Source organism: Canis aureus, chromosome 6 (genome assembly GCF_053574225.1).
Source record: "Canis aureus isolate CA01 chromosome 6, VMU_Caureus_v.1.0, whole genome shotgun sequence".
In the NCBI taxonomy this organism is placed as follows: Eukaryota; Metazoa; Chordata; class Mammalia; order Carnivora; family Canidae; genus Canis; species Canis aureus.
Genome location: NC_135616.1, coordinates 75935860 through 75948988, shown reverse-complemented (window position 1 = coordinate 75948988; position 13129 = coordinate 75935860). Strand labels below are relative to the sequence as shown.

At 34.0% G+C, this 13129-nt stretch overlaps 1 protein-coding gene across 10 annotated transcripts in view; it reads left to right on the top strand.

The window, feature by feature from the left end:
* DENND1B (DENN domain containing 1B) overlaps positions 1 to 13129 on the top strand; it is a 260965-nt gene that overhangs the window by 178257 nt on the left and 69579 nt on the right. For all 10 annotated transcript variants that reach the window (XM_077902342.1, XM_077902344.1, XM_077902343.1 and 7 more), the window contains one exon: positions 9756 to 9857. In XM_077902342.1, the coding sequence (XP_077758468.1) occupies positions 9756 to 9857 (102 nt within the window). The remainder of the gene's footprint in view (positions 1 to 9755; positions 9858 to 13129) is intronic.

Below are 13129 nucleotides of genomic sequence, written 5' to 3'. Positions count from 1 at the left end.
CTTCCAAACATTCCAAACAAATTATTGCCATTAATGTTCTTTCTTCCTGGTAGCGCTCTTATCTTTCTTGCTTTTAATGGCCACCTCGGCCTCCTGATCCTTGAAGCTGTTGGTTATACTGACACATTTTCCTGTGAATTGATTATACTTACTTTTCTTTCACACCTTTCTTCTCCCTTTTTTGAGTGTTATTTATTATGGTTCTTTTAGTCTTATTTTGACTGAAACTCGTAATTTATTAGTTGCTCTTTAAAACAATAAATTGACCATTAAGTACCTGCTGGCATTAATAGGCATTAATAGACCCTTTAGATAGGCTATTTACCCTTTTCATTTTAAAGATAAGGGAGATGATGGGACGCCTGGGTAACTCAGCGGTTGAGCGGCTGCCTTCAGCTCAGGTCATGATCCCGGGGTCCTGGGATCAAGTCCCACATCCAACTCCCCACAGGGAGCCTGCTTCTCCCTCTGTCTGTGTCTCTGCCTCTCTCTGTATCTCTAATGGATAAATAAAATATGAAAAAAAAAAAGATGAGGAAAACGATGTTCACAGAGTGTAGATAACCTCACTGAGTTTCTGTAGCTGGTAAATAGTGGGGGCCGCACTTGAATCTGTTCTTTCCATAGTCCCATTCTTGTTCCAGTGTGACATGTCTCTGCCCTCCCTGGCCTATGTTACTGTCTCAGACTCTCCTTGACATAAATGTCCTGAACTTCTGTTTCTTTGAAATGAAGATGCATGGAAGGTATTCAGTACACACGTAGGGAAAGATAGAACAAATGATGCAGTCTTAGGACTTTTTTCCAAAAGGAGCACATGGTATAAGCATCCCACAGTGTGTGTATAAATTGGAGAAATAATTTGTTATTCGTGCTCCGTATTTCCATTTGTGGTTTTTTCGACCTGGGGTACTGCCACTGTTCAGACCACACCTTCTCCTTCTGACTTCTGTAGTGTTGTTGGGAAGCCAGTCAGATGTGGCTTGTGAGGGAAAGCCCTCAGGATGACTTGAATCTCCATTTTCAAATGCAAGTACTAAATACCAATGCTAAATGCTGCCAAAGAGGAACTTCTATTATAAATTAAACTTAAAATGTCTGAGCAACGACTCCAAATATGTTGTGACTCTTCTCCTATTCCTCACTTAACACCTTCTGAATGACACACTGGCCCGATTGACAAATAAATTGTGCCTGCTCTTAATTATAAAGAAAAGTATACAAACATACAACTCCTTAAAGTTGTTGGAAAGTGATTGATTGATTGATTGATTGATTGATTTTAAGATATTCATTTATTTGAGAGAGAGAGAGCATGAGCATGAAGAAGGGAGGAGCAGAGGGACTCCCTGCAGAGCAGAAAGCCAGATGTGGGACTCAATCCTGGGACTCTGAGATCATGACCTGAGCCAAAGGCAGACATTCAACCACTGAGCCACCCAGGTGCCCTAGGAAGTGTTTTAAATAAAACAGTGGATATTATGCTTTTTGGGGAGATTTTAGCCAACAGCAAGTTAGCTACTTTTTAAAATTCAAAAATATGAGATCAAAGTAATGTACTAAATGGATTGAAGAAAAGCGATGAGAACACAGACTCTATATATAACCAGGCTGTCTGGGTTCAGATCCTCCTCCTGTGACTGACTAATTGTATGAGTTTGGGCAAATTAATCTCTTAGTGCTGTAGTTTCCTCATGTGTTCTTTAAAAAAGGTAATAATTTTTCTTGGGTTGTTTAGAGGATAAAATGAGTTCATAAATGTAAGTTACTTAGAACAGTGTCTGGCATATAATCAGTGTCTTAAATATTAGCTGTTATTATTTAAAATGACATTTTAGAAGTAGTAAGTTTGGGGAGGAAAATCCCTTTAACAAAACTAAAATACCCTCCTCTTATTCCTCAAAAGAAAAACACTGTTATAAACATGAGAATGCTTTTAAGTGATGTATTAAATAACTAATAAAGGGTCATCAGTTGTACCTCTGTGTATCATTTGTGTCACAAGCTATTAAAAATAAAAGGTCGATTTTTGACCAATAGCAAATGCTAAAAAAATGTTTGCCTGAGTCAAAATATTGCTTACTACATTCAAAGGCACATACTTGATTATCCTGTCTAGGATCATAGAACTAACACTCAGATCTAGTCCTTTGAATACTTAGGGTGCTGTCATTTGTTTCAGTCACTCAAGCTTTTCTGGGCAGCAGTGAGTCTTGCTAATAGATAAAAAACAAATTCCTTTTAAAATAAAGATTGGCTAGTAATCTAGTCCTCTGGTTGGCAATTTGGAAGAGTTGTCCTTTGGATTATATACCTTTAAACATTATCAGTAAATAATGTTATATTTTGTGATTAAACTCAGACAATTTAAGCACAGGATTGGCATCCATAATTTAAGTGGCCATTCACTAAATATTTGCCTTGGAGTTTCCATTTAACAGGTTTGTAACTGTCAACTTGTTAGAGATTTAAAAATCCAAGTTGAAAAGTACATTTGCTCACCCCTCTTGGTTTATGGTTACTAAAACATTTTAGGCATCCATTCATCTCATTACCCAAGGTTGAGTATGGACCTTTTGACTTTAGAGATGGTTGCAACTAAAGAAATATTTGTTGTGTATTTGGCTTTCTGATAGAATATGGTTGTTTTTATGGTACTTTCTTTCTATTCTTTTTTTTTTTTTTAACAGAAATGGAATTTTGCTTAACTGCTTTAGCAAAAACGTAAGAATTCTGCACCACTACAATGAGATAGGTAGAGCTAGGGACTCTAATAGTAAGGGTTTCATTTTTATATCAGTGGTAATATGTTTCATGAGAATAGAGAGTGTTTTTCTTTAAATTATGGGAAAGAAAAATGTAAATTTTTAATAGTATGTATAAAATTAATACATTACTCCATTAATCTTTTTAAGTGTTCACATTTAACTAGAATGCTAGAAACAGCTGTGCCTAATTTAGAAAAATAAATTTCTCTCCTCATCTTAACTGAATCATAGGCAAATAGTACATTGATAGCTATTTTTATTCAAGACAGATCTAATAACTTTAGGACAAGCTCATATAATAATATGTATAGAGAGAAGATTTTGCTGTAAATAATGATTAAAGTTTATGATATTAATATATGGCTTTTTTTCTTCAATAATTTTCAGCAATACAAAAAGTGTTGTTTTCATGGTTAATAAACTCTGAGGGTAGACTTATGATAGCTTACATAATAATAGCATTGAGATACTTGGTAGACGAATGCTATATAATCTGAAAAATCTTTAGATGTTATTTTCTGTGAGAACCTGAATATATTTGACTGTTACCTTAAGATAACTGATAACAGAATGTTTAAGAGATTTAAAAATTTAAAGACATATGCCTTCATTTAATGTCTTCATTTAAAGACATTTTTGCTTGTTTATATTTATTATGTAACAATGACATTACATATTAAGCCCCAGTGTATTAGGGAACTGAATAAGAATTATGTTGATGCTTTATTTATTATAGTTCACATTTTTATATAGTATCATTCTTCATGACACCTTTATTTTTTTTCAAAATGAATTCTTACTAAGTCATATATATCCTTAAAGCATAAAGATCTAAGTTTTTATGTATTTAAGTATTTTCTTGTTCTTGTAAAGGTTCCTACTCCAGAAGACAATATAGAACTTGAAAGATAGCCATCTGTAAAGACACAAAAATATTAACTTAATTCAACCTCATCTCCTCCATGTCTTTATGTCTTAATTATCCTGTAAAAATAATTCAAATAAGCTAGTGGATATTTATTGAATATTCAGGATACAGAGTACTATGTTGAGTATTAAATAAGGAATGCAGAGATATATAAGGATAGAGTCCCAGACCTCAAAAATACACAGATAAAAAATATAAAAATAACTTTTAATACAACTTAGAAAATAAGTGCTAAATGAAAGATACAAAAGGCTCTGGTTTTTCAGAGGAGAGAGAATTCTTTATGTTGAAGATAGAATCTAAGACTGAAAGGTAAAGCATGTTCCATAAAGACATGATTAATGTCTCTGGAAGGCATTTCTAAGCCATTCTTCTACCACAACTACTTGATGGGTCTTATTTAAATACCATCAGGTAAAAATGACGTGTAGTTTGTAGTACACTGGCTCTAATGGCAGCTTTTTATTTCCCACTTATTAGTCATTATAGTAGGGAGTGAGTGTGACACTTGTTACTCTGTGGATAATCTTGAATCTGCTCTGATTTATATGTTTTAACAGGTAAATCAAGTATGAAATTTGATGTTTTTTACTATTATTAAGAACATACTATCTACCAAGCCTCATCATAGAATGCCCAATAGGTTGTTGACTCATTCTTAGTATGTATTTATTGACTGATGTAATTCTTTAATGGCAGGTAATGTTGGTTCCTTTCTGGAAGATATGGTTCTTTTCTCTGTAATAAGAACTTCATTCCTACTCTAGTGCAAATTGTATTTTTTTTTCTTTACATCCTTTCATGCTCCTTAGTGTGACATTCTATTGAAATAATTTTATCTTTAGTTCCTTTCTGTTGTCTCATCACTATTCTGTGGAGCAAAAGATTCAGCTGGTTTACCATCACATCAGATTTTTTTAAACCTGATTTTATTTAAATTCAATTAGTTTTATTACCATGAAGGGTTTTTTTTTTTTTTACATAGTTTTATGTTTTTACATGATTATTCTGTGTTTCCACGGAGCTATATACTTCTTTACTTGATTTTTCTGTTGATGAACAGTATAACTTTTAGAAAATAAATTGGATTATAGTTGAGTATTTCTCAGTTGCATCAGTCTTTTTTCCCTAGAGTGATGAGCTTAATCTTAATACTTGGTTCTATACAGATAATTCCTAAATATATATTAAAGAACAAGTTTTCCAGACTTGAGTTTCTAGATGTGTGCTACCTTTGCCCACATGACTTTAAGCATCTTGCTTGCCTTTACAAGCCATAATGGACATTGGTGATGCCTCAATCAGATCCTTATACTGGTTGGCATCCTTTTCAGAGAAAAACTGCCCTGACCACGTAGGAAGGGCCTCTCCAGGCACCTCCATTCTTCTCTCCATTCCTCCCACCAGGAGAGACTATGCTTAATGACTGACTGATAAAGGATATAAGTAATGGTCTTCTTGCTTCAAGATGGGAATAACGTGGTCAGTATATGGTGCTTTTTCATAGGTTTAGGCTGAGGCTGATTTCTAACTGGAACCACATTGTTGTTTGGTTTTTTTTCCTTCTGCCCTACTTTGCTTCACATAATGCTTATTTCCTGAGAGTTCTCCACCAACAAATCACTTAAACAAGAATCCTTGTCTCAGGCTCAGCTTAGAATCTGACCAAAGACATATGCCAAAATTTATTTTGTCAACTTCTTCTTAAATCTGGTTTTGTTTCTGTATTTCTGGTCTCTAATAAATGGTATCATCCATCTTTTGATCCTTAAGCTTGAAATTGGGAAGTGCTCTTTGACCCCTGTGTGCCTTGTTTCTGTATATCAGTGGTTCTTAAACTTCGTATTTCTGGATGTCTTTATGCTCTTAAAAATTATCAAGCACTTTAAAGAACTTTTTTTTATGTGGGCTATATCTTTCACTATTTACCATATTAGAAAATTAAAACTAGAAGTATTTTAAATATTTATTAAAAACAATACAAAACTACTACAGATAAACATAAAACATATTTTTATGAAAAATAAATATTTCTAAACAAAAAGTAATAGAAAATTGACACTGTTTTATGTTTTTCCAGCAGTATATAGCTTATGAGAAGGTCACTGGATTCTTATACTTGGTTTAGCTTTCAGTCTGTTACATTATTGCCAGTCATGGAGACTCCACTGGATCTCATGAGAAAAGAAAAGTGAAAAGGGCAAAGAATGTTTTAGCATTATTATAAAAATAGTTTTGATGTTACAGACCCTGTGAAAAGGTCTGAGTCCCTGGACCATGCTTTGAGCACCACTGCTGTGTATCAGGTGATAAATAGTCCTGTTGATTTTTGCAGTAAAGTTGTACTTCTACAGATTACATGGAATCTGAGATAGATAAAAGATTTCATGTAGTCTTGAATACTCAGAAATGGGATAATTTGAAAGTGTAGACTGAGTCTGAATACAACTTTTTACCACTTCCATGCTATGTAATCTTGAGCCAGTTGTTTTACCCTTCCCCATATTTTAGTTTACTCTTGTATAATATGACAATAGTAAGTTTGAGGTTTATGTGAATTAATACATGTAAAGTGGTTATAACAGTGCCTGGCCTATAGGAAGCATTGTGTAAATATTAACTATTTTTATTAGTAGTAGTAATAGTACTGAGTGCCCTATCAATGTTAGCTAATGGTAGTCATCACTTTTCCCTTCTACTGCCTGGTTCATCTTTTCTTGCCAGTTTTGTGTTGCAATATCTGCCTATTTCCATTATTTCCTCTTGCTTATTAACTTTCCTTTTATTTTTTTTTTAAAGATTTTATTTGAGAGGAAAGAGAGCATGTGTGAGCACTAATGACAGGGGAGGGGCAAAGGGAGAGGGAGAAGCAGACTCCCTGTTAAGCAGGGAGGTTGACATAGGGCTTCATCCCAGGACCCATGAGATCATGACCTGAGCTGAAGGCAGATGCTTAACCAACTGAACCACCAGGTGTGCCATAACCTTCCTTTTAAAATATACAGTCTTGTCACTTCATTGAGTAGATACTTCTGTGAGCTTCTTGATGTCTTCAAGAAAACTTTAGAATATAACCTAGGCCTTTTCCAATATGACTTAGCCTACTTTTTATTTGTCTCTGGTATTTTCTGTAATTCATATCCATTAGCTACTAGTCTTTTATTACCTTCATCTGGCGCTTTCTCTATAATTCATACTCATCCCAAACACACTACCCACTTTCTGTCCATATCTGACTCTCTCAATACTGTTTTCTCCATCTTTGTTTCAGAAAGTTTCTGTTAGTATTCAAAACCAGCTCCAGTTTCCCTTGTGGAAACCACGGGTATCCCTAAATGAAATTTTTTGTACTTCAGTAAACTGGGAATTAACTGGGCAACACTGGATATATAGTCACTCTACTTAGAGCAAGAAAAGTTTTTGAAAACCACTTTATCCTAAACCTGATTTTTGACCAGATCATAAGTAAATCAGAAGACCCTAAGCAGAGTTCCTTATAGTTCCATTCACCTTGACTCCAATTTAAAAGAACTCATACTGTGGAGTCATTTATAATTTGTTTGATAGCATACACCCCAGCGTGACAATAATTGAGACTCCTGTGTATTAATATTAATATCTCTAATAAAATTTAGAGCATTGTTAATCAAGTCTTATTTTTCTTTCTCCTGAGAGAAAATTCTAATATGAGTCAGGGCTTTATATTTTTTGTTATTATTAGAGATTCTAAGAAAACAGGCTGTGTTAATCATTTGAAGGCTAAGTTCAAAGCTTTTACTGTGATTGGTTTTATGGAAAATGGATGGACAGCATATCTTAAGTTTCTCTTTACTATTTCTCTTGAAAGATTGAAAGCAGTTGCTAGAAGATTAATGAGGACAGAGTTCTGCAGCATAATTCACATTGGCTAAAGCCTAAGTTATGCCAACTCTTAGGAAAGCATAGGTAGACTTTCCTCTCATCTATTTCCCCTCACCTTGAGATTCTCTATCTCCTTGTCCTCTACTCTTTCCAATCAAAAGAAATGCTTGATTGTAACATAGAAAGTCTAAACTTTTAGGTTGGAGATAGAACTTTATATTTGAATTGACAAATATTTCAGTTGAAGATAGTCCTTTGTATTTGAATTAGACTGTTCTGCAGTGTTGATGACAACTTTTGGACAAATCACAGGTGATAATAAAATGCAACTCACATTGGGAGAAAGGTCTGTCAAATAAAAACTAAAATTATCAGTAGTACCAATCACTTTGTAATAATTGTAGTATAGTTGGAACTACCATTAAAAACAGTGATTTTATTTGTTTTTAAAATTTGTATTTACTTTTGAAAGGAAAATAAGTCATATGGAGTGAAGTTTAGCTCAGTTGCAATTTTTTTTATTGACTTATAAAACGTTTTTGGTTGCTCAGTGTAACTAGATATGCTGATACCAGGGATGCAAAAACAATAAACTTTTATCTTTAACAAGATTGTCTGTTTGTTGTCCTCCCCACCCTCCCCTACCTACCCCTCCTGAAATATTCTAAGTTGTAAGTTCTATGATAGTGGGAAAAACAGTGATTTTTGATTATCCAAAATATATTTATGTAAATTAATCTAATTTTTAAAATATATAATTCAAAATCATTCTATGGCACTTAGGAATGGCAATAATCAGTATCAAAATACATAATGGTGGTTTTATTATGAGGTATTGTCTGGTCGCTAATATTAGGTGACAACAGTTAATAGATTACTGATTGTCTTCTCTAATAACTTGTTTGAATTTTATTTTCTTCTGTAGCGTCACTGATCAAGATGACGTTCTGTGATAAATGAAATGTTCTACATTTGTGCTATCTAATAGTAGACAATGAACTTGAATTTGTGGCAATTGAGCATTTCAGATGTGGCTAGTATATTGAGGAACCAAATTTTTTGTTTTCTTTAATTTTCATAAATTTAAATTTAAATAACTGCATGTAATGAATGGCTACTGTTTTGAATAGTGCAGATGCTTCCATCAGCCAGTGGTAACAATTGAATTACTATTAGATTATTAGTTTCATTTTATTCATCCAGGAGCCAATTTTTAGAATTTTATTTACAGATACCTATAATTAAGGCATTGAGTTGTCCTTAAATTATAATTAATATTTTTTCAAAGTCCTATTAGAAGGTGAGCTTTTTTCCTTTTTCCTGCCAACATAGAGATGGCTGCAGGATTCATTATAATGAATGAATCATTGTCACTTATCTCAGTTTTCATTTGGATCAAATTATCTCATATTCATTTGGACCACTTATCTTTACATGTATTGAATGTTCAAGAGGACCCTTTAGGCTACTGAGGGAAGTAGCAGGTGGTAGGGATCAGCCAGTGAGTGACAATTTTCTGAGGTCATGTATGCGAATAAATGGAATGAGTGGAATCTGTATTCAGAATTTAAGTTCTTGATGATTTGGAGGAAGAGCAGGCCAATGGAACATAAGCTACCAGAACACACTTAAAAGTTATGGTTACTTTAAAAATAGGATCAATTACAGCAGATAACAAAGTGGGACTTATTCTAGAAAGTATCCAATCAGAATTGTATTTTCAATCAGGAAGAGAATATTATTGTAAGAACCTTTAATTTAAAAGAAATTAATGGTCAAATATAAATGGGAAAAATCATGCAGCAATTTTTATAGCAAGAATGTTTTCTCATCAGGACAAAACCAGTTTTATCGGCTATGCATGTCTTTTTAATAATCTAATAATATTAAACCCTTTGTTTTTAGAAGATTGATTCTTACTTTGAAGAAGTGAAACTGAGCAATTTGAAGCCCCCAGGGATCCTTGATTAGGAAGGTCTAGTAGAAGCTTGTCAGTAGGGGAATATTTCTCCGAGGCTGAAATCCAGCTATTATGTCTAAGGATCTAAACGGATTGGATTCCGTTTAGACTTTCAGCACCTTGAAGTTGATTCTGTGTCTCCTATTTCTTCCATGACCCTCTGTGTGCCTTTTTAGAGAGACTTGTTCCCTCTGACTGACTTCCTATTGACACCCTAAAAATCTTTTTTTCTATCTAGGGTGAGCCCATCACTTTCTGTGAGGAGAGTTTTGTAAAGCACCGCTCAAGTCTGATGAAACACTTCTTGGAAACTGCAGTTAACCTCCAACTTTTCAAGCAGGTAGGAGTGGACCTCCACACTTCCTTCTGTAACAGAAGATGACAGAAATGTAACAGAAATGTGTAACGCATTTTTATCACTTTTATCAAAAGTATGTCAAAGTCCTGAATAGTATCTATCCTAGAATTACAAGAAATTTTTCTTTCTTTTGTAACTGTAGTTATCTATGGTGTGGCACTTCAGAAAATGATGTAGTAGTAACTTTGTTATGAAAAAATTCGTGATTGACAGTGCTATTCTGATGGTCTGAGGAAGAGTATTCATTTATACAGTTATGAAGCCAGCGTGACTAGTTTCATATAAGGCATCTAGGAGTTAGTTTGGTATGGTAGATTGATAATGGTAAACAAATTACATTTTTTTGTAGGACAGTCCTTTTTTTATTAAAGATTTTATTTGTTTATTCATGAGAGACACAGAGAGAGAGGCAGAGACATAGACAAAGGGAGAAGCAGGCTCCATGTAGGGAGCCCAATGTGGGACTGGATCCCGGGCCTCCAGGATCACACCCTGGGCCAAAGGCAGAAGCTCAATCCCTGAGCCACCCAGGCATCCCATTTGTAGGAAAGTCCTAATGTAATCCAGTTTGAAAAAACAGATGTCATAATCATAAATTTAAAATTCAGAAAAAAATTCCTAGTCATACTGTGTTATCTTAATTTTTGGCTCAGAAAATGTAATTGCCATTTCAAAAGGCAGTAGCTTAACATCAGAACTCAGAATGTTTAGACGTACTAGTTCTTTCATTCCAATTTGTGATCATAGCAAATCTCTTAAGTCACGTTTATCTTAGTTTCTCTTTACATAATTTATATTAAGTTCGAAACACTTTCTTTTCTTATTCCACAAGATAATTTAAATGTAAAGTTACCTATGTGAATTTAACATTTAATGAAGACCTATAATGGGCTATAGACTGCTCAGGATCAGAATACAACATGAATAAAAATTCAGTAATGCCAAAAAAAAAAAAATTCAGTAATGCCCTCGAGAAGCTGAAAATCTAATAGAATCCTTTGGACCATTTGGAGAAAAGATATAATATAACTGGAGATAAGCTTTAAATTAAACAAATGATTTACTTTGCTGGTGACAAAACCAGTACTATTATCTATATTCTGAGGAAGTTTTCAAAAATAATTAGAAAATACTCTGGGGGGGACTATAACTGCCTTCTAATGTGTGAAGATTTACCTTAAAGAAAAGGTTAGATTTGTCCAATACCTAGAAGCAGCAGAATCAGGTTTGATAGATTTCAGGATCCAGGATGTCTTATGGGTTTCCAAAGTTGGAATGGGTTACTTTTGGTGCTCTGGCCCTAGAGGGGTCCAATATAGACTGAACTGCTTCCCAAGGCTGTAGGAGGATCACAGGATGGTCTTTATACATGCTGAAGTATACAGCACAGTGTCGTCCTAAACTAGTCTTCTAGTGCATGTTCTTGAGTTAAATAATAGTACCCTCTTTGTATTTTTATCTGTCAAGGACAGATAGTACTACTGCCCATTGTCAAAATTGAATTGTGAAGATCAGGGTCCATGGGGGTCAAGAACTGAATGGGTAGATAGAATATCTTAACCTTTGGACCATGAGAGTATAACTAAAGTCTTTTCATTAGATGTAATTCAGACACAGTAATTTATATACTTGCAAAATGCTTGTATTTTTAGGAATCAGAATTGAGATAAATCTTGGCTCTGTCACTTAATAGCTGTTTGTACATAAATATCTGTTTTCTTTTTCTTTAAAATAGAAATACCACCTACCTCAAAGGGTTATGGTAAAGTTTATATGAATTAATACATGTACACCTCAGCACAGTGCATAACACTTTATAGAAGCTTAATAAATTTTAGTGTATGCCTCATTTTAGAGCAATTACATTAATAAAATACACATTTATGCAGGATTTTTTAAAAATAAAACTCGGTAAAAAAGAAACCAAGTGTAAAATATTAAAATGATCAAAGTAGAACCCATTATATAGACAACTTGGATAGTTTTACATGTACCAATTGACTGTATTCTCAAACGTGATACCATTTTATGACCTTTAAGAAGGTGATACTTGAAGATAGCTCTGAAAGAATTAAAAATATTTCTGTTAACAGTTTCACAAACTTCCAAAGATGAGTAAATTCCAGAGATTCACTATGTAACATAGTGCCTATAGTTAACAATTATCTTACTGTGTATTTAAAATCTGTTAGGAGAGTATTTCTCTTGTCAGTGTTCTTAGCAGAAACAAAAACACAAAGGGATGCAAGGAAACTTTTGAAGGTGTTGGATGTTTATTACCTTGATTGTGGTGATTATAGCAGAAGTGTATACATATGTCCAGACTTACCACGTTATCTCTGTTGTGCAGCTTTTTGATTACCAATTACTCTTTACTGAAGCTTGTGGGAATAGGGGGGGAAAAAAGCAAAAATTGGGATCAGTTTGTAAAAAATTATCAATAGATGAAGCCTCAAAGACACCATAGCCTTTCTGAAAGAATATAAGAGTATTTATCGGGTACAAATGATTACTATTCCTTATTATGAATTTGTGTTCCACTATAGATCGGGAACACCTCAGGTTCTCTCTTTATTTAGTGGTGCTTATGTGTCAAAATTGAGAGAACGTGGGCCCACAACAGCAGAGTATGATTTTAAGTGAAGAGTTAAACTGTTCTTTCTTTCTTTTTTTTTCTTTACTGTTATTTCTGATAATATGGCAGGAAGTTTTCAGAGCTTAACTTACATACTGAAACTACCTTAAATGCAGTATATATAAAAAAACTTTCCTTAATGGGGGCACAGGTGACAAAGCCCAGTTCTTATTTCCCAAGTTAAGTGACTAGGAGACCCTACTCCCACAAATCTGGGATGACTTAGTGTAAAAGTAAACAAGAAATAAGGTTGCACCTTCCCTTAACTCGTTTCCCGGTGATTGTACCTCCGAAACACTGGTACTGAGTGGATGGGAGGAAAAAGGGCTGCTGAAAAGTAAACACACCAGTCTGTACAGGAATTAATAATTTCAGATTTGGTCTGACACAACCAAAGCCAAGTTTAAATACTAAGTTGTTAGCATTTTCAGGCCCTAGGCAGAGGCAAAAATACATCTTCTCTTGAGGAATCTAGGCACCAAAGAATTCTCCCACCTGTGATTACAAAGAAAAATTCTGAAAAAAAAATTCTGCTGTTAGAAATTATCAAACATACAAGGAAACAAATCATGAATTAGAATTAGCAGAAAGAGTGGACAAAAATTGACATGAAAAGACT